We start from the raw sequence: 21,087 nt of genomic DNA on the forward strand, positions 1-21,087 counted from the left end.
CAAGCTGCGCTCACCGGGAGCATGCTGGAGGATTCCCCCGGCACTGGGTGTGCTGGAGCAGCAATCTGCCCCTGTCAGCGGGGCGGTGAGAGCTGCATACATGGCTGAGCTTTGGCTTCGGTACCACGGGGCGGGAGTTTGACTTTGGCACCGCAGAACGGCGCGGGGATGGACGCACCCCTGGTTTTACCCCCCAAACCGACGGGGCTGGCGGAACACCGGGAGCAAAGCGCAACGGCTCCGTCCCCCCGGGAGGCGGAGGGGGGGAGTCCCCCGTCCCCGCCCCGCCGCCGTCCCCGCCCCGGAGGTTCCCGGGGAGCCCCGCGGCCCGGAAGCGGATGCGCGGCCCCGGAGCCGGCGGCGGGCAGATGGCGGAGTGCGGGGCACAGCCCCCCGGGGGTGGCAGCGGGGCTGCGGGCGCGCCCAGCCGGCACGAGAAGAGCCTGGGGCTGTTGACCACCAAGTTCGTGTCGCTGCTGCAGGAGGCCAAGGACGGCGTGCTCGACCTCAAGCTGGTGCGGGGGCAGGCGGCGGGGGGCGAGGGGCGAGGGCTCCGCCGGCCCGGGGATGGAATCGGAAGGAGCGGCCGCCGGGAGAGCGGGGCTCCGGCGGCTGGAGCGGGTTTGGAGGGGGAGAACGGGGACATGGCAGCGCCCGGTGCAGCAGGTGGTTTAGACTGGATTACAGGAACAATTTCTACACGGCAAGAGTGGTGAGGCACTGGTGGAATGGGCTGCTCGGGGCAGCGGTGGAGTCACTGTCCCTGGTCAGAACGGTTGTGGATGTGGCGCTTATAGGGACATGGTTCAGTGGTGGGGTTTAGTGGCTGGGATCGATGATCCTGGAGGGCTTTTCCAGCCGTTTCTGGGTGCACGGAAAGCGGGGTTCCTGGGGCAGAGCTGCCGGCCGTGCACGGAGGGCTCTGCATTGGCCGCTCTCCCAGCCCCTCCTGCTCCTCCTTCCCAGCCCTTCTCCCCCACCCCGTCGGGTTGTCCCGGGCACTCTTCTTTCCCAGGACCTTGCCATACATTGCAGGTGTTTGTGTGCTTCAGTTGCAGAACCTTGTTCTCTTCTGTATTCTTGCCCTGTACTTGGTGACTGGCACCAAAGCCTCAGACACCTACAGAAACACATACCTATAGAAACTGTCCGTACAGCGCTTAACCCTCCCGGCACACACCAGGAGGGGGAGTGTGGTCAGAGTCACCTGCCAGAGGTTTTCCCCCAATCCTTTAGGCAGTGGAGAAGTGCTGTGTGAAAGCATCTTGCATCTGTATTTTTAAAATCTTCACCTAGAGGAAGTAACACAGTGCAATATATAATACTTAATCTCTAGCCTTTCCTGTAGGGGAAGTTCCTTTGCTGTGGTTTATATAATCATCTCTTATGTGGGCACGTGTGTGAGACCGACAAGTGCCAGAAAGCCCCAGTAATGCAGGGCTGGAGGAGTTTCCTGGCTCCATGCCTGTGCCAAATTGTTTTCTCATTGGATTTGACAATATCTTTGTGCTTCAGATGTCCATTGAGGGAATTCGTGTTGGTCAGTGTGATTTATGTAGTTGTGTGGTGCAGGGTATCCAAAGTCCTGGCCCCCCACTGGTGGGTGACAGGGACATGGCTCCTGTGCTGACCTGCTCTGTCTGCGCTGCCACTGCCATTGCTGGTCCTGGCTGTGCACACATTAACTCTTGCTGGTGCCAGGTTGCTCTGTGGTGGTGGAAACAGTGCCATTTCTCGAGTCCTGAAACCTGAGGGGAAAAGGGTCGTGTGAGCAAGGCAGGGAAGCCCCAGGCTTGCTCTTGTTTACTCTCCACCTGGAATCATGTCATTCAAACAGAGGAATCTCTTGAAAAGATATTGATTCTTTGTCAAGTGGCATCAGATCAGCTTTAGAAGAGACCTTGTGAATGTTGATTTCACTGAAGTGTTGCAGAGACAGCTCTCAGCATTCCCCTTCCCATCTCCAGCTCTACCTCAAGGGAGCACTGAATTTTTAGGCTGCTGAGCTACTGTTTTCTAGCCCTGCTTTGCTACTGGAGAATGGTGGTTTTTGGATCCACTGCGAGCAGGAGTGCTGGAATTTGGTTTGTGTTTAGTGGGGAGGCTGTGGGGTAAGAAAAAAAGAAGAATGAGTGACTTTTTCTCATGGTCATATGAGATCAAGAACATGGCTGTGTAACTTGAAACGCTGGAACAGGAGAGGTATGAAATGGGGAGCAAAGTACTTGGCCAGGAGTTAATCTGCCAGGCAAGAAGGAGCTAAACATGACTGAGAGTTTGGAATTAAGTGTCTTAACCTTTTTCAGGCTGCAGATACCTTGGCTGTGCGACAGAAGCGGCGGATCTACGATATCACAAATGTCCTGGAAGGCATCGGCTTGATCGAGAAGAAGTCCAAGAACAGTATCCAGTGGAAGTGAGTGGCAGAGATGGTCTAAATCATTCACAGGTCCCTTCTAGTGCAGGTTTAAGTGGCAGTGGGATTATAATGCTGTGTGCAGAGGGAGGTTCCTCAGTGGTCCATGCTCTTGCCTCCCCCAGCTGGGCTGTGCTGATGGCATAGTGAGGAAAGCTGAAGTACATATGGTGTCTCTCTTACAGCAAAGGTGTTATTTTGGTACAAACTAAATATTTGCACTGCCTTGGTCTAGAAAAGATGCCTATCATGGCACAGGAGGGGAAGAGTCCTGCTTGACTGTGGGAAATAAAAAGATATACCAAACATTGCTGTGCTGGGAGGTGGGGATCTAGAGCAGGTACAGACATGGCTTTCCAGGCAATGTGGCATTGATGTTTGACACAGGTGGGAATAAGAGGCTGGCAGAGAGGTTGGGGTTGGTCTGGGGCCTCCAGAGGCTGATATATCTCACCCATTTCTGCTTTACCCAGGGGGGTGGGTCCTGGCTGCAACACACGTGAAATAGCTCACAAACTGATCGAGCTGAAGGCAGACATTGAGGACTTGGAGCAGCGGGAACAGGAGCTGGAGCAGCAGAAGATGTGGGTTCAGCAGAGCATCAAAAATGTTACAGAAGACATGCAGAACAGTCGATATCCTTTGTGTGAACTGATGGCTCTGTCTCCATGTTCACTTGCTGGGCTGGGAAGCAGAGACCTGAGGGCTTGGTGGGTGCTGACCTGTTGCTGCTGGAGAAGCTGCACTGAAAGGGTCAAAAGGCAGCACCTTGGTTTGAAATCTGGGTAACTGTCCAGCCTGGAGACCTTCTTTTCTCTGCATCCAGCCTCTCCTCTGGCTTTTGGAAGTAAAAAACACAGTAATGTTTACCACAGTGAGAAAAGTGCTTCTTTCTGAGTCACAGGTGCCACTTTCTTGAGTGCAGAGCAGCTCTTGTGGCTTAACTATCTCAGAATGTCAGCTCTGACGGGCATGGAGCTTGCAGAGCTCACCTGCAGACCACTTCAGAGTGTGGCATGGAGAGCCTTCTGGGAATGGTGTTCCTTGTGCTCAGGAAGGAAACACCAGGTGCTTTGAGCTCTCTGTCTGTGCAGGAAGCTGCAGCCTTTCTCCTTAACCTTGGGAACATTAGCCTATGTGACACATGAAGATATCTGCAAGTGCTTCACAGGTGAGGAAATGCTCATTTTCAATGAGGTGCACCATTGTAAAGATGAGATTCTGCAGATCTGTCAGTCTGTCCCAGCTACTCTCCTTTGTCCAAGAAAGAGCCCACAGAGCAGACTGTGGGCTGCCCAACAACATCAAGTGGAATATATTGTCAGCTCTGATGCTGTCCTGGGTTTGGGTTCCACTGAGCTGTGGCTTTAGTGTCTCCATTAGAGGGGACAGGCCATATCTTGTGCTTAAAGGAATAGAGGTGCTGCTCCTAAGGAAGTCTTCTTGCTGGGTTTCACAGTTAGGTGTATGTGTGTTATGTTAGAAGCCCTTAATTTTAAGGGCTTGGGTGGGCAGTGTTCTAATGACAGGAAACAAAATTTATTTCACAGTAGAAACCATGATGAAAGCAGTGAAATAGTATTAAAGGTGGTCCCTCAGCTACATCATTTCCCCTGCCAACAAGAATGCAGGAAGGAGACAGCAGAGGACAGAAGGGAATGCACCATTTGCTCTGCCCTCACTCCCTTCATTCCTGAAGTTTGTATCAAAAGTTCTATGTTCTGTCTCTGGGCAAAAGTGAAGAAACCCACAGCGGTCTTTGTTTCTTCTGCTGCCAATTCTAATGACAGATGTAAGACCAGATTAATGCTGGTGGCCAGCAGGCAGTGGGGCAGCCTCAGTACATAAACTGATTTTCCCAGCTGTAGTGGTGTGGAGTCACAGCTTCACCTTTCTGCTTCAGTGGGTGCCTGACCTCTCCTGACCTGGCAACCTGCTTCTGCTTGGCTGCTGCAGAGGTTGAAGCTGTTTATCCTGGCTGCCTCCAGCCATGCATAATCTCACCTGTGCCTGGCTCTCCTCATCTCCTCCAAGCACTTTTCTCACCCTGCACTTCCTCAGCTCCTCTGTTTGCTGTTGCTGCCTTTGTGCTTTCCTTGTTCACCAAGTTCCTGCCGGTGTAACGGCTGCATCACCACCCCTTGGCTTTGCTCTTTCTTCTGGTTGAAGCTGCACTTTTGGGGGCAGGGATTGTGTTTTCAGTTTGACAGTGCTGGGGGCCAGATCACTGTAACAGTCTGGAAGAGTTTACTGGAGACCAGCAGACAGCTCCTTGCTTGGCTGGTTGAGCGTTTTGCATTTCATTGCACCTGGTTTTTGTAAACCACTTTGTGTTTGAGGTCAGACCTCACCAAAACATGCAGAGATTAGATCTTACTGAGGGGAGGTGTCAGTTCCCTCTAGAATGGAGCCTTTCATCCATGGTTTTCCATTGCCTGTCCAGTTTTCCTGTATGGATATGCCTTAAATGATTCTTTTCCCTCCCTGAGCACCTGAGCCTTAAAGATGTTCTTTGGTTAAACCTCTTGTGTTCCTCAAAATGTGGTGCAGGCTGAATTTCAGCTCTTGGTTTTTCTAATTGACTGCTATTGAACTTGCTTGCTCCAAGATTTCCACTCTTGGACTCTTGTCAAATAGAGATAAATTAAAAAAGAAAGAAGAGAAGTAAGAATATGTCAGTTTTTAGTGACTGGGAAACCTAATTTCTGCATCTGTTGCTGTGATGCATTTTGCACTTGCAGATTCAAAAAGGAAGTGGAAACCTACTGGGTGCTCTTTTGTACAAGTATTTGGGACATATTTATCAAAGGAGATACAAACCCAGCACCTGTCTCTGAAACTGACAGGTCTTACAGCTTGAGCTGGTGTCTTTGAGCTTTATTATGCATTTTAAATGTCTTCTACGTTTTTCTTAAGTGTAGATTTGTTAAACGAGTCCCATCCAATTGACAAATCCCATGTTGTTTTTAATCCCTTTACCTTTTGCTGATTTGACTTTTGATTGCCTGCCTGAAATTAAGGAATGTGTTTTTCTGCTGTCCACTCTTTCTCATCACTCTGGGGATCTTCTGGGTTAATTACCATGTGAAGCTTAATCAGAATACTGGGGAATTGTGATTATTAACCACACTAAAGCTTAAACATTCAAAGTGAAAGCTGAAAGCTGCTTGATCTAAATATGTCAGGTATTCACAGCTCTGGTATTTCTCTGTTCATGTTTCTCTAAACCCAGATACAGGCTGGGAGCTGCTTGCCTGTGACTGTTGGGTTATTAGGGTGCAGGTCTTAAGGAGCTGCAGAACTTGCAAAGGAAGGATGCTGTCAGCCTGGCTTCCAGCCCCACATCTGCTGGGCTCTGTGGAGGATCCAGTACAGCTAAGGCAGCTCTGACCAGTAGTAGAGACTGGGGAGTGTTGGTTTCAGGTTTGGGACAGCAGCCTGAGGTTGGCAGCCTGGCCCTGAGCCTGGTTCAACCCCATCTCTCTGCTGGCAGTGCAGCTCTCTTGTTTCTAATTCACATCTAAAAGCTTGTGACAGCAGAATGAAGGATACTTCCCTTAGGATTCAGATGTTCTTAAGAGTGAATTTAAGCTAGTTCTTCCGAGGCATTAGGAACTGTATGATGTGCTGGGATGTAGATGACTTCCTTCCATGGAGGATTGCCAGGAGAGGAAGGGACATTGAGGTGGGTTCTTTATCAGTGCTTAATTCACATCACAACAGCTCGTGCCCAGGAGCCCTGACTGATTCTGTTTTCACAGGAGACACCCTCCTTGTGATTCGAGCCCCATCAGGCACACGTTTGGAGGTTCCTGTCCCTGAGGTGAGTGATAAATTCATGGGCAGAGTGCAGGGGCGCTGTGTGTTTGTGTACATGTATGTTTTCCCTGTGGAAAATTCATGTGCTAATTGAAAACGGTTTTTAATGTAAATCTGTGTTTTTTCTTTTGATTTTTTTCAGGGTCTAAATGGACAGAAGAAATACCAGATCCACCTGAAAAGCACAAGTGGTCCCATTGATGTTCTCCTAGTAAACAAAGATACTTGGAGCTCTCCTCCTGTCGTACTCCCTGTCCCTCCCCCTGAAGACCTCATTCAGTGCCAGGCAGCTGCACCCTCCAAACCACAAATCCCACCACTGGCCCACTTCCAGGAGGCCTCTGTTCCCAGCAGCACCCAGCCCTCCACACCAACACCCACCAGCACTCAGGACCATGGGCCTCCCACACAGAAAAGTGCAGGCACAGGTGAGAGGGAGCTACAGGAGGCAGAAACGGGCTGGTGGCTGGTAGAGCGGGGTGCATTCCTTGGGCCTGGCACTGCCGGATGCGCAGCTTTGAGAGCTCCTGGCAAAGGCATTGCTGCCTTTGCTGCTGCCCTTCCTTTGGCCTTGGTTAATGGGACTGGCTGTGCTCAGGAAGATCAGGCACTTGGCTTCAGTGAGTAGTGCCAACCTCTAGGAGCACCTGTAGGTGTAGCAGCACCTGTAGTGCCAACCTTAGGAGCAGCTGTAGGGGAGAAGCTGGTCATGCAGGTTCATTGATCGGCAGGAGATATGTCCAAATACGGACCTGGAGGAAAGCAGGAAAGCTTCTCCCTGTGCAGCTGCCTGGCCAGCAGTGCCAGTGAGGGCTGTGTGTGGTGCTGCTGCCTTTGGGCTGGTGGGAGGTGACGTTCCTGGGTGTGTCTGTGGTGTTCCCAGAGTGCGATGTCCCGGCGGCAGAGGCCAAGGGCGGCGGTGACTTGGAGGGGCAGCCGGCGGCGCTGGACACGCAGCTGCTGCAGTCCTCAGCCTCGCTGGACAGCAGCTCTGTCCTGCCCAGCACCTCTACCTCCTTTGAGCCCATCAAGCCCGACCCCACAGGAGGTGAGTATGCTGCTTGTTTCATGTGTTGCTCCAAAATCCTGCTGCTGGGAGTGAGGGAAAGGCTGCTGGGTCTGGAGGAAGGAGCTGAGTTCCATTCTGCCTTTGCTGTCAGCCAGAGTCTGCAAAGGATGAGTAGGCATTGCCCTGTGAGGCTGCCAGGAAACATGGTGACAAGGTGACTGTGTTTGTCTAGTGTCCTGCTGCTTTCTGTGACATCAGTACTAGAAAATCTGCAAGGGACACCCTCATGACACGTGTCTCTCCTGTTACATGTGGGGTTGTTCCCCTTCAATCCTTTCTGTAGAGTAAGGTCCTATTTTTGAGACTTCATGAAGTTACAGAATTTTCAGCCACCACTGAGAGAGCACCTTTGTAACTCGAGGAGTTTTCTGTATTAGGAGAGCTCTTGTCTCCCTTTTCCTCCTTTGCTCAGGAATACTTCATCTGTCTTTAGTGATCTTGTGTTCTTAGTGACCCTGCAGTATGTTTTTGGGGAGCTCCTTGATGTGCTTTAAAAAAGGAACTCTGGAGCTTTATGCTAGGAAATGGCAGGCTGGCCTGAGGAGAGAAAAGCATCCTCTAGGTAAGCCACACTGCTGGAATGTTTTGAAGCCCAACTTCCCTGCAGAAACACTCAAAGTTAGGTTATGGTTAGAAGAAGAACTCTTATTCAAACACAGCTCACCCAGTGCTTTTTTCACTTCTGCTGCTGGCATGTCTCAAAGCAGCTGTGGAGTCATCTTGGTTGTGGAATTAGGCCTTGGATGTGCATATATCTTATCAGTGTGCCTCTCCAAAGGCATGTCCCCATCCTACACAAGGTAATCAGGGCAGTGTACTGGGTGAGGTTTACAGACACAGCTGCTGTCTGTGATAACATGTTCATGTCCCAGGGCTCCTACAAATTTATTTTCAAGTAGTGGAGCTCAAGTACTTTGTTGCTTGTCATTGCAGCAGAAACATCTGACATGGAGTGTGGGAACAGAATTTCTGGATGATTTGGGTGTGTAAGGAGCACAGTAGGTTTGTGGGTGATTCTGCTGTAAAGCATTTCAGACACTTCATGTAATGATCCAAACCATCTGGTTTGTTGTATTTGCAGTACTGGAACTTCCCAAAGAGCTGTCAGAGATGTTTGATCCAATGAGAGGTACGTTCATTCCCTGACCACAGCTTTTTTCTGTGCCCATCTATCCACAGAAAAGGGACAATTTGTTTGATTCGCTCCCTTTTGGATTATTTTGTGGATGTGATTTTGTAAGGTGCTTGTGGTCATTGGTGGCTGCTGGCCCTCTACTAAAGAGTAGTTAGGCCCTCTTAAAATGACTGGTTTCTGGATGTATTTTTCTGTCTCCATGTTCCCAGCAACCTCTGTTAGATCTTGCCTGCAGTGCACCAGCAAGGGCTTTCCTGTCCTCATGCTGACACTAATCCATGTTCAGCCTTTCCATGCTCCTCCTTCAGCTTGTCAGCAGTATGGAAAAGAAAAATCCCCGCTAAGTCTTGTTTCAGCTTTAGCAGCCTAAGGCTAATCCAAGCAAATAATCTGGGGAGATAATGTTCTCTCTTCAAAATACTTCTCAGTGGTGGTGGTGGAGGAGCTGGTAATTTTGGAGCAGTAGGGGAGGGAGATGCTGTTACTTGTGTTTGGAGTTCTGACTCTGCCCAAGGAATATCTGTGATTTGCTGCTTAATGGTGGGACAGACTCTGGGTTAAGTGTAGAAAACATGAAGGAATTTGGTCTGACATAAACCTAAACTGGGAAACTATCAGTACATTTATTTTTCTTCACTGCTGGCCAAATACTTTGTAGCCCCACAGCAAGGCAGGGCCAAGTACACCCAAGCACTTCAGTGGTGGTCACAGGGGATGTACAACAGCTGTCCTTCATTCCATGCTCTACTAGATGCTTTGTGAAGGTGCTGCCTTTGGGTAGAAATCCCCACACATCCAAACACAGACACATGTGAGTCTCCAGTCTGTGTGCTCTTAGCCCTGGGCTCCACAGTCAGCCTGGAGAACATCCTTCCTCCTTGCCCAGCTCCTCTGCTACAGATAAAGGATGAAGTCTTGATGATGTCTAAGTACATCTGAAGAGTAAGTTTGAGTTCACAAGGTGAGATATAAACTGCTGCAAGGCCCCAGCTGTGTAGGAGATCTAACTTACCCAAAGTAACTCTACTGTGTCACTATGTGGACGCTGTTGTAAAGGAGATGTTTACTTTCTGTGGTAAAGTATGTGGTTTTATGGAGTATTCTTCCCAGTTTGGAGGGGGAAGATAAAAAATCCAGGAGCAAAGGACAAAACAGAGTCAACAGCTACAGAGGCAACACTCAGGACTGGAAGAGAGCAGCACAGCAGAGCTCAGAGGAATGGTCCTTGCAGCACACTCCATGCAGCCTCTCATCCTCTGTGTGATCCCAGTGATGTTGCCCTGGCACTGGCAGCTGCTTTAAGGCTGTGCAATCTAAACCGCAGGAGCTGGAGTTCTCTCATAGTGTTTTGTGCTGGAATTACTTTTACTACATGGTTTTATCTCTTAAGCACAAGCTTCCTTTCACTGCCTGCTGCACATGCTGTGCCTTAGCCAGAGAAGGGATAACAAGGGTGGGGAAAGTGGGGAACTACTCAGGAGCAGACCAGGAGAGCAGACTGTTTCGCTACCATGCTTGTCTCTTCTCCAGAATGTGTGAACTCTGAGCTGCTGGAAGAGCTGATGTCATCTGAAGGTGAGTCTCAGTCTCCTGTCATGGTGTGGCCTTCCTGGGAGGAAGACCATGCTGTGTGACTTTACCCAGCTGGCAGCCTTGTGGCTGCAGACTCGCCCTCATCTTTTCTGGGCTCTGGACACAGACTCTGTTCTTGTTGTCCTGCCACTCCCTGAGAGAGGTGTGAGACCCAGGAGTCTCTTCAGTTCCATGAGGCTGACTGAGGCCACCTCAGAGACTGTTCCTGTGAGGTGGCTGTGCTGCTCAGTGCCACTGGCAGCTCTCAGCTGGGGTGGGAGTGCTGAGTTTTGCAACCAACCCTGGCCTTCTCTTTCCCCAGTGTTTGCTCCCTTGCTCCGCCTCTCCCCTCCACCTGGAGATCACGACTACATCTACAACCTGGATGAGAGTGAAGGTGTCTGTGACCTCTTTGATGTGCCTGTCCTCAACCTCTGACTTCTCAGTGCGGCTGTGAGCCCTGCAAACACGGACTGTTTTGTAACTCTTTGGAAAGTGTCTATTTTTGGATTCCTTTTATGCTAGAGCTCGATGGCCGAGTCATTCAGAGATGCTCTCAAATGGACTCAGAACCAAGAGATGTGGACTTGCAGGCTGGGAGCCTCCCTGTAGTTTGCCTCTCCCTCTGGTGCACGTGCGAGACACACGTGCAGCTTTCCCCCCGCATCTCTCCACTGGATCCTGGGCCTCACTTCAAAGGCTCTGTGTTTTGAGTGTTCCCAGTTCACCTGCAGAATTTGCCCACGTGCCTCTCTGAGCTTCCTCCAATCTGCATGCCTTGGTTTTTCCTGCACTCCCAGAGGCACTTTGCACCTCCTAGGTACCAGCTGCTACAAGGAGCCCCAAGACCATGGTCAGTTCACAAGCCCAGAGGTTGTTTGTTAGATTTCTTTGTGTTAGTGGTTCGGATTGGGGTAGTTTTATTTCCAATAGGCATGAAGAGGAAAAAAATTGGCACCAAAGTGTCTATTTCTTTTAGTGACTTCAGACCAAGCTAGTATGTTTTACAAAAAGCACTTTTTTTTTAGCCAGCTGTGCCTCCTAGTGGGATTCAGGAGCTGAGTGCTCCTTGTAGGACCCAGGAGCACTGAGCCTTTCCCTGTTGGTGCATCAGCAGGAATGTTGGATCTGCTTTCACCAGCCTTCTGATGCACAGCCCCAGGGGCTCCAGCTCCTTGTCCAGCAGCTGTGCTGTTTCTGCAGGGCTAAAGCAGAGATGCCAGTATGGTTTTGTTTTTAATTTTTGGTTTTGCCTGACTGAAGAGATGTTTCAGAGGATAAGACTGCTTCAGCTGGTGCCTGTAAGGTACTCCAGGGACATCAGAGCCTGCTCATATTTGCAGATAGCTGAGTTTTTCCAACCATTGCACTTGAACTTGCAACTGTCTGAAAGGTGACCAAGCAGTTACAATTCAGTAGTTTTTTGCTGTGACAGGTTATGTAGGTGTTGTCAAAATAGTGAGCTTTTTTTACCCCTTTTTCTCTCAGGATCAGGTTTTCTGTATATTTGAATTTGCTCCCTTAGTGCCCATACCCACACTCCCAGTTCCTGATCCTGTGGCAGGTCGTTACCTGCTGCGATGCTTTCTCTGCATCAGTTTTCCTCAACATTTTCTTCATTGCTTTGTAACGGAAGGTGTGCTGTTGGCTTCTTTAGGATCATCAGCTGGTACCAGGCTGGGACCTTGTGCAGTTTAATTGGAGTAAAAATGTCCTGATGGACATTTGTATTGTATTTTGCTAGCTCCAACTTTGGGTTTTGGTCAAGTCCTGTGAGTGTCTTTAGTTTTGCACATCTTCCTGCCACCACAATGGAAGCAGCTGTCCTGCCTTTCCTGCTCTGCAAACTGCTGAACAGAGAGCCAGGCCAGGCCATGGCTGGCTGCTGCACACAGGGAGCTTCCAGCCGTCCACTTAAACAGCTGATGTTTAATTTCTCTGCGTAGCTGCTCACTGCCTGTGACCCACACAACCAGCTGCAGCACCAGACTAAGGGATGTAAAGTACGAAAAGCCTGCAGAGATGAGAAGAGCTTGTGCTTGGGACCTGTGTCCCTGGAGTGGTTCCTCAGGCCCTCTCATTTGGCATGGGACTCCTCCACAAGGACTGTTCATTTCTGCAGTAACAAAGCACTGGCAGCCTCTTTGGAGAAAGCATGAACAACTCAGGAGGAGCAATGGGGCACGAGTTTGGCAGCTGCTGCTGGCAAGACAGCTGAGGTGTGAGACCCCTCTGGGGGCTGAACTTCCAGCCTGCACGCTGCCAGTCCCTGAACCTTCCCCTCTCCACATGGAAGCTGACCGGAATCCCTTGGTCCTGCCTGTTCACAAGGCTCCGTGGCTTTGGTGTAGCTCGAGCTCTTCATGTACTGCCTGGCCCTTGCCCTCCTCCCCAGTGTTCATGTCCACCACCAGTTAGACGACCTCCCGAAAAGAATACCTAGAGAAAAATTTACAGTTGCAAATGAACTTTTGATTCATATATAAAGATTATTTTTATACTTTTTTTTTTTTTTTGCAAGGGAAGAAAATTGCCTGTCATATTTGTACAGAGTGTTCTCTGACGTGAATAAACAAAAACTTTCCAGAGTTTCTCACCTTGCCCCAGGCTGTGCCTCCTCTCTGCCCTCGCCCAGGGGATGGGGTTCCTTTCCGGGCAGGAGGCCCTGTCCTGCTGCCGGAGGTGGGTCCTGCCACACCCGCGTCAGCTCAGGTGAGGGGGCCGGGCCTGCCCGGGGCTGGGGTGGCGGCGCAAGGCCTCGGTGCGGCGGCCGGGCCCTTCGTGAGGGGAGGCGGCGGCGGCGGCAACAACCCGGAACTGCCGGCGGTGCGGGGCCGCCGCGGGAGCCATGCCGCCGCCCAAGGACGTGGTGAAGATCGCCATCCAGATGGCGGGAGCCGTCCCGCAGCTCATCGAGCTCCAGCAGGTACTGCCCGTGACCCCGCAGCCCTCCCCGCGCCCCCCGCCCCGCCTCACGGCCGGCCTCCCTCCCTCTCGCAGACCAAGCCGCTCGCCTCAGTGCTCAAGGACGTCTGTGATGCGTGAGTACCGCACTCGCTGCCCGCGAGTGGTGACAGCTGCCCGTGACCGGGCTGCCGTGACCCGCTGGCTGCCGGCACCAGCCGAGCGGGGCTGTGACCGGCCGCCCCTGGCCGCAGGTGGAGCCTGCCCAACGCCGAGCGCTATGCCCTGCAGTACGCGGACGGGCGGCAGACCTACATCACCGAGTCGGTGAGACACCCCCCGGCCCCCGGCCCCGCCGCCGCAGCGCCCAGCGGCTCACCGGCTCCTTCTCTCCTTACAGAACCGCAGGGACATTAAGAACGGGAGCATTTTACGGCTGACCACCTCGCCGGTACATCCCTCTGCCCCCCTGTCTCTGCTGCGTGCTCTGGTGCTCCGTGCCCCTGCAGTGGGGTGCTCTGAGCCCTCTGCCTCTGACTGCCTCTGTGACTTTGAGCTCATGATGGCTCTTCTCTGTGCCTCAGACCCAGCAGAAATAACACAGGCAGGAGACATGTCTCAGCCTTAATTTTCCCTTGGCAGAGCTTGGGGGAGTTTGAAGAGAAATTAAATCATCTTGAAATGCTTTGGACATAGGGGCCAACTCATCAAGTGTTCTTGGTGTCATGCCAGTTTAACCTCCATCCTCAGCTCCACCTGGTCTCTGCTCTGGTGGCTCTGTTTCTCTGTCTAGTTCGTTACTGGGGCTGCTCTAGCCTAAGGCTCCTTCCAAAACTTGCACTTCAGCTCTTACAGCCACCTTCAAGCTTCTCGCTGTCTTTCTATGAGACCCTTTGGGTTGATTCTTTCCTTCCTGGTAGGACCAAGAAGCAGAGCAGTTGTATATCGGGATCCAGAGCAAGAATATTGATGTGAAGACTGACTCACTGAAGAAGCTTGCAAGCCTCTCTCAGGACGTTACCTTTGCTCAAGAGTTCATCAGCAGGAATGGCTTGAAGCAAATCTACTCTATTGTAGAAGAAGGGAACGAGTTAGTATCAGGACAGGACTTTACTTGCAGTCCTTGATTTTTCTTCTCCCTTGCTAATGCTGCATGAGCTCCAAGCTGGGTGTTGGAGTGGACTCTGTGTTCCTGACTTGTTGATGCCTGTTCCGTGGCTGTGTCCCTGCATGCTGGCAGCTAGGGGAAGGTCCCCACAGATATGCAGTCCTGACTCCTTGTGAATGTGCCCAGACTTGAACCTTCTATCCCTTCCCTGGCTGTAGCCTCATGGGGTTTGCTACCAGGAAACTCCTGTGATCATCTTGGCCTCCAGTGCTGCTCCTCATTCCTGCCACCCTGAATGATCCCTCTGCCCTGAGGTTATATCTGCAAGAGTTCTGCAGAGAGCTTGAGAAAACCCTCGTTGCCAAATACCACTGCCTGTGTGACTCTTCCAGGATGTGATGGTGCAGCTGCTCTGAGCTCCTGTCACACAGAGAATGTGGAACCAGGCAATGCAGCAGGTTTCTTGGAAGTAGAGGGAGGGATATAGGGTGGTTCAGCTTTCCCGAGGGCTTGTCTGCAGTGATCTTTGTACCATGAGGATGCAGCTTCCAATTACTGAATTTCCCCTGCCTTGACTTCCTGGGCAAGTCAACTTCCTGGGATGACTAAGTGAAGTCTGTTTTCTTACCCAACAGTCTCTTTCCTTTCTCCTGCTCACTGCTCTCTTCCCTAGCTGTTTCTAACATGCCCACCAATGTTCAACTGCAGAGACACCACCATAGAATGGATCAGGGTATCTGGTGCCATCCTCACTGTACTTGTTAATTTGTCCCTCCAGTACAGGGGAGATGCTGGCTCATACCCTCAAAGCCTTCACAGAGCTGATGGAGCATGATTTTGTTTCCTGGGAAAATCTTAGTACAGTTTTCATCAAGAAGGTAAGAGTTTTCTACAATGTGCACAGTTTGTGCCTGTGGCATCCCTTGTTATCCTTGTGCTCCAGGCTCAGCCTGCCATTGACAGATGGTTTTGTGTCTCCTAGATAGTGAGTTATGTCAACATGAATGCAGTGGATGCATCTATCCAGCAGCTCTCCTTGTCCATCTTGGAGAATATGGTGCCTACCAGTCGCCTCCTCTTCGAGGTGGTCAAAAAAGAAGTGACACTGGACCGCCTTCTCACCCACCTGCAGGTGTAAGTGGAGAGGCCAGAGCACCATTCACCCCCCTCCTCAGAGCTGGTGGCTCTCACATCCTCCTGCTCTTCCTCCCACAGGACAAATGCCCAGCTGCAGCTGAAGGCCATGGCTCTGCTCATTGCGCTGCTGCTGAGTGCCACCGACGCCGAGCGCCGGGTGAGGGCCCCCATGGCAGGGTGGTGGCATTGCAGAGTCAGGCACCACTGTGCCCCTGTCAGCGGGATGCTCTGCTGAGAGCCCTCAGCTGTCAGGACTTTTTGTCTCAAATGGCAGAAGTATCACAGTTGGTAGTGGCACAGTGATTGTAATGACCCAGCCCCTGGCACATCTGAGCTCTCAGGGTGGGCTCCTCCTGTGATGGGACCTTGGGCAGCTGGGTCCTCTGCTGTGGGGTTTGTGCTGTTTGGGATGGCACAAGAAGTGCCCAGAGATGTTTAAAGTCTATGTCTTCACTCTGCCTCCTCCTTTTTGGGGGAAATGGTGGTGTGCTGAGCTGGGGAATGTCTCACAGCCTTTTTTTTTTTTCCTAGGACATGATGGAATACCTGAGGGAGAAGAACATCAGGCAGTTTATCCACAAGGTGAGGAGCTGGGGTTGTGCAAGGGTCTGCTCTGTGCTTCATTCTCTGTCCTTTCTCCCCAGACCCTGTCCCCTGAGCCCCAGCCTTTGGTGATCATGCTTGGCTGGGTTGCTTGTGTGCCCCATGCCCCTTCCTTGAGAATGCCTATGGGTGCTGCTCTGCTGGCACCCAGGTGCCCAGGGTTGCACCCCCATCTGCCTGCAGTTCAGTGCACACAGACCTTGCCCAGCCCCAAGGGGAGTTTCCCACTTCCCAACACTCCTTTGAGCAGCAGGACCTGCTGGGATTTGGCTGTTGGGTCCTGTGCTTGGACTGGAAGCAGCAGCATGGGGGAACCTTCTGTCTCATGATCTCCTGTAGAACATTATCCACAGCTCTGAGCCGCTGGGGGATGAGATGGCCCATTATCTTTACGTGCTGCAGTCTGTCAGCCTCAACTTGTGCGAGCATCGCATGAAAATGTCCATGGATCCCTACTCACAGGTCTGGGAGTACTCTCCTTGCAAGTCTGGTCCCTTCCACCTGTGGAAGTAGCTCACATTTGGGTGAACCCAACCCATTTGGGTCTGCCCTGGGAGAACCTGGTGCTGTGGGGCTCACTGGCATCCTCTCCTCTCCTCTGTCCCTCCAGGAGCAGCGGGATCTCCTGCAGTCCCTGCGCCAGGCTGCTTTTGAGTCGGAGAGCGAGGCAGCTGCTGGCACCTTCAGCACTGAGCGCCGGCGATCGCTGTGCGCCAAGGAGTTCCGCAAGCTGGGCTTCACGGTGTGTTCCCCCTGCATCCCCCTGAGCCCCACAGTGGCCCCACCACATGGCCCTGGGGGCACCTTCTGATGGCTCCCTTAAGCCAGGTGTCCCTGTTGGTGCTGAGGGATCACCTTGCAGTACCTCCCTTCTGCTCCCTCGGCATTCCTGAACAGCGAGTTCCGAGGAGTTCTGGGACTCAAAGGAAAACCCCATGGCTCTAATGGGAAGCCACTGCTGCTTGAAGAACAAGGCAGCTGCTGCTAAATTGCATCCTTTGTGTCCTCGTAGAACAACAGCAACCCAGCAGAGGATCTCCGCCGTGCACCACCAGGACTCCTTGCTCTGGACAACATGGTGTATTTCTCCAGGAACACCCCTAATGCCTACAGCAGGGTAGGTGCTGTGCTCTCCCAGGGAACTCCCTGGTGGAGAAGTGCTGGTGGATCTCCACCTTCTTTTCCTTCCTTGTGATCTGTCCTTGGCCACACTCAGGCAAGTGTGTGTCCTACTGTTGCTCTGTTTCAGATGGAGATGAGTCTTTCCTGTGGGTGGGAGAAGCCATTTGAGGCCAGTGCCTCTGAAGGGTCCCCATAATTTTTAAGGGTTTGCTCACAGCTTGGTTTCCAGGCCTTGAGCAAACTGGGGCAGTTTGGGCAAAACCAGCAGGGCATGAGCCATGCTCCAACCTGCAGTGCCTGTGACCAACTCCCACACTGCCACAAGGGAAGGAGGAGGCTGGGACTGGATTTTGGGAAGAGTGGGTCACTTGCATCAGTGACCCACTGACCCATAGCTTGACTAGGAATGCAGGAGGAGTGTGGCAAGTCTGATACTCACTGTTGGGGCAGCCTTCCAAATCCATGTAATGTGAGGTTATGTCCCTCTTCTCCAGTTTATCCTCGAGAACAGCAGCCGGGAAGACAAACACGAGTGTCCCTTTGCTCGGAGCAGCATCCAGCTCACCCTGATCCTCTGTGAGATCCTGCACATTGGAGAGCCATGTACGTGTGCCCAAGCTTGTCCTTCTCCCTGCCCTGCTGCTTGGGGAACAAGCTGCCAGGGCAGGGGACTGCATCTATGTGGCCACCAGGCTCTGGCATGGCTGACAGCATGGGAAGAGGATGTAGGGCTGGGAAATACCCAGGTTTCCCTGGACACTGAAATTCCCTGGAAAAACTGCGAAGTCTGGCTTCATCTGTCCTTCTCACCACAGGCTCGGAGACGGCTCAGGCCTTTTACCCTATGTTCTTCGGGCAGGACCATTTCTTTCAAGAGCTGTTCTGCATCTGCATCCAGCTGGTGAACAAGACCTGGAAGGAGATGAGAGCAACTCAGGAGGACTTTGACAAGGTATGGGGGGATGCTTCTTCCCTGGATGAGAGTACAAATTCAGGGATTTGGGGAGTGTTGCCAAACTGGAGTTGATGTGCCGGGCCTGGCAGGTGATGCAGGTGGTGCGGGAGCAGATCACCAGGACCCTGTCCCTCAAGCCCACATCCCTGGAGCTGTTCAAGACCAGAGTGAATGCACTGAACTACAGTGAGATCTTGAAGCTGCGGCAGACGGAGCGGCTGCACCAGGAGGAGACGCTGGCTGTGCCTGTGCTGTGAGTGGGCTGTGGGCAGGGAGGGGAGCTGTGATGGGGGCCTGGGGCAGGGACAGTCAGGCTGGGAGGTCAGTGAGTGCCTGCTGAAATGGCTGTGCTCCTCTTGTGCTGGCTCTCACTGCAGGGAGCTGCGGGAGAAGCTGAAGCCGGAGCTGCTGGAGCTGATCCGACAGCAGCGCCTGCTGCACCTCTGCGAGGGAACGCTCTTCCGCAAGATCAGCAGCCGCCGCAGGCAGGGTGGGTGCACAACCCTGCTCCAGAGTGGGGGCCTGGCAGGGACACAGAGGCTTATTCCCATGTCCCCTGCCACTGGGGAAGTCCCAGTTAATCTATGGGAGTAGAATGCCCAACTCCCTGGACACCTGGTATGGGCTAAACCCATGGGCTGGGAGGAATGGGGAGTGCTGATAAGGGGGCAGCTCCATGCCGCTTGGGAAGGGCATCTCTGCAAGAGGAAGCTGAGAATTTCTTATGGCTCTTCTGCTGCAGACAAGCTGTGGTACTGCCGCCTGTCCCCCAACCACAAGGTGCTGCACTATGGGGACGTGGAGGAGGGGGTGCAGTCTCCCCCCATCGAGAGCCTGACAGAGAAAAGTAGGTGATGGAGAGAAAGAGAGGGTGGGAAGGAGGGAGAAGAGCCCTCTGATAATGTCCAGGTTTAGACTGCCTTAAGGTGGGAATTGCCCCTCTGCTTGGCTGCTGCGTGGCTGTCCCAGTGTCTGCTGGTATTGTGGGACTGGGAGCTGTGGGAGTTCAGGCTGGGGCAGACTGGCTTCCCAAAGGGTGCTGCAGAGGGTTTGAACCCCCCACCCCAAGCTGTGGATGGCTGTGAGTCCCCACATTTGGGTTGTACTGGGCTCTGCACATGGGAGACCTGAATGAGGGGGAGAGGGATGGGAAGAGGGAGAATTAACTCATAGCTCTTCCACTTGCTGCAGTTCCTGTGGCAGACATGAAGATGCTGCTGGTGGGGAAGGAGTGTCCACACACAAAGGAGAAGAGCTCTGGGAAGCAGAACAAGGTCAGCACCTCACACCCTATCCTGTCCAGCTGGGAATGGGTTTTGGGAGTGGGTGGATGGTGGCACATTGTGTGGTTTCATGGACAGAGACCTCTTGGGTCTCCTGGAGTGCAGAGGAGGAGGCTGGGTGCAGCTCCTGCTCTGAACTCCACCTGGGCTGGGTGGAGTCCAGCTGAGAAGCCAGCTAGCCCCTGTGCTGTCCCTGCAGGATGTCCTGGAGCTGGCCTTCTCTATTGTGCACGATGTGGAGGAATACTGCCTCAACTTTGTTGCTCCCACCCGGTACGAGGTGAGCTCCAGGGGCCCGCTGGGGTGGCACACTGTGCCCAAGATGTGGTGCCAGGGCACAGCAGTCAGGGAGTGAGCTCTGTGTGTCCCTGGGGGGTGGAAGCCACAGCAGGGCAGAGATGGGCTCTCTGGCTGCCCAGGGCTGGTGCCAGAGATGCCCATGCTCTGCTTCCCCAGTTCTGCCTCTGGACGGATGGGCTGAATGTGCTTCTGGGCAAGGAGATGACAAGTGAAAGAACACAGACAGACCTTGATGTCCTGCTGTCCATGGAGCTCAAGCTGCGGCTCCTGGACCTGGAGAACATCAGCATTCCTGACAACCCCCCTCCTATCCCAAAGCCTCCCAGCAACTTAAACTTCTGCTATGACTTTAGCCATGCAGAGCAGTGAGTTCCTCCCTGTGCCCTGTCCCCACCCTCTAATGCCCCTCAAAATCAAGTCCCTCCCTCCAGGCTCTGTCCCTCATCTCTGGCCCAAAGGGACAGGCCAGGTGCTGCTGGGGGCTTGGGTGTCCCACCCTTCCCTGCCTGTGTCCTGCCTCCTGCAAGAACCTGGGAATGAGCCACCAAGCATTAGCCTCCTGTTCCAGGGGGGTGACCTGGCTGCTCTGCCCCCCTGCCACGGGGAGGTGAGATGAAATACAGACAGTCAAACCCTCTGTGGTGGCACTGATTCCCCCACACTGCAGCCAGGCTTTGGGCAGAGAGGGCAAGGATCTGGACTGGAATAAAGGTACAGGCAGCCCTGGGATGGCTGGAGGGGGAGTAACACTACAAAGGTACCAATCTGCACTGCCTCACTTTTGCCATCAGTGTAGGGGATCCTTTCTGGATGACAAAGTGTCAGAAAAAGGATGGAACACACCTTTCCATTAAGTTTGTCAAGCAGATGGCATCTCCAGGTCCCTCCTGCACTGAAAGGTGTATTTACTGAGCTCTGCACTTTCCTGGAATGGAGGTGATTAGGGTACAAACCCGTTTTTCCCAGCACCATTCAGCTAGGCCTGGTGTGAGGAGCTGACCCTGGTGTGCCCATCGTGCCAATTCCAGTGCCTTCCCCACCTGGGGCAGATACTTGCACACTTCAGCCATGCTGCTGCACTACTGCACCTCAAGCTACCTCCTCCCCGTCCCACAGCCCCAGTGCCCTGCACCTCCTTGTGCCTGCATCTCCTCCCAAGGGTGTTGTGCTAACACAGCCACAGGTCCGTGGGGCTCCAGCTGTGCCTCTGTCTCCTGTGTATTGGGACAATAAACACTTGTGGAGAACTCGGAGCCGTGTCCTTTCCAAAGGTTTGGGGAAGGGCTCAGACTGACTGAGGGTCAAAAGGGGCCAGAGTGGGTAAGGCTGGGATGGCAGCACCGTGGGAGCTGTGCGTGAAGGAGCTGGGAGGATGTCTGGCAAAATCTTGTTCCTGGTGTTGAGGTGCAGGCTCAGAGTCAAGCACCCTACAGCTAAGGTTATTTCCAGCCCAGGATGGCAAGGAGCACTATGGATGGTCCCAGTGCCATGCTCGGCACTCTTTCTGTTCCTTTGCGTTGTTACTCGCACAGTGAAGTTCTTCCCAGTTCGCTTGTCCAGAAAGGGTGTGGAGTCTCCCTCACTGGAGATATTCAAAAACCACTTCTAGGAAGATCCTCCTTGTGCAGGGAAGTTGGACCAACTGACCCTTTCCAGCCTCGCTA

General features: G+C 52.8%; 2 protein-coding genes across 6 annotated transcripts; both read left to right on the plus strand.

Annotated features, from left to right (window-relative positions):
• The first annotated feature begins 304 nt into the window (after positions 1–304).
• E2F4 (E2F transcription factor 4) lies at positions 305–12,607 on the plus strand. Of its 3 annotated transcripts, XM_005489883.3 has the most exons (10): positions 306–515; positions 2,307–2,416; positions 2,890–3,051; positions 3,544–3,587; positions 6,178–6,239; positions 6,378–6,663; positions 7,119–7,283; positions 8,386–8,433; positions 9,970–10,014; positions 10,334–12,607. In XM_005489883.3, exons 1-10 carry the CDS (start codon positions 339–341, stop codon positions 10,447–10,449), a joined length of 1,215 nt encoding a protein of 404 aa, XP_005489940.2. In that variant the 5' UTR covers positions 306–338; the 3' UTR covers positions 10,450–12,607. The 3 variants fall into 3 exon arrangements, with proteins under 3 accessions (XP_014124566.2, XP_026651032.2, XP_005489940.2); XM_014269091.3 differs by lacking the exon at positions 8,386–8,433 and having other exon boundaries at positions 305–515; XM_026795231.2 differs by lacking the exons at positions 8,386–8,433; positions 9,970–10,014 and having other exon boundaries at positions 305–515.
• Positions 12,608–12,707: 100 nt separating this feature from the next.
• ELMO3 (engulfment and cell motility 3) lies at positions 12,708–21,015 on the plus strand. 3 transcript variants are annotated; one of them, XM_005489882.4, is made up of 20 exons: positions 12,708–12,937; positions 13,012–13,052; positions 13,170–13,242; positions 13,316–13,366; positions 13,836–14,005; positions 14,802–14,901; positions 15,006–15,157; positions 15,239–15,317; positions 15,692–15,742; positions 16,103–16,225; positions 16,374–16,505; positions 16,776–16,880; positions 17,380–17,488; positions 17,701–17,837; positions 17,930–18,093; positions 18,218–18,330; positions 18,583–18,687; positions 19,032–19,114; positions 19,323–19,403; positions 19,580–21,015. In XM_005489882.4, the coding sequence occupies exons 1-20, from the start codon at positions 12,860–12,862 to the stop codon at positions 19,790–19,792; spliced, it is 2,160 nt and encodes a 719-aa protein (XP_005489939.1). In that variant the 5' UTR covers positions 12,708–12,859; the 3' UTR covers positions 19,793–21,015. The 3 variants fall into 3 exon arrangements, with proteins under 3 accessions (XP_005489939.1, XP_074406978.1, XP_026651030.1); XM_074550877.1 differs by lacking the exons at positions 12,708–12,937; positions 13,012–13,052; positions 13,836–14,005 and having other exon boundaries at positions 13,197–13,242; XM_026795229.2 differs by lacking the exons at positions 12,708–12,937; positions 13,012–13,052; positions 13,170–13,242; ... (7 more) ...; positions 16,374–16,505; positions 16,776–16,880 and having other exon boundaries at positions 17,385–17,488; positions 17,745–17,837.
• The last annotated feature ends 72 nt before the right edge of the window (positions 21,016–21,087 follow it).

This window comes from Zonotrichia albicollis, chromosome 13 (assembly GCF_047830755.1).
Source record: "Zonotrichia albicollis isolate bZonAlb1 chromosome 13, bZonAlb1.hap1, whole genome shotgun sequence".
Classification (NCBI taxonomy): domain Eukaryota; kingdom Metazoa; phylum Chordata; class Aves; order Passeriformes; family Passerellidae; genus Zonotrichia; species Zonotrichia albicollis.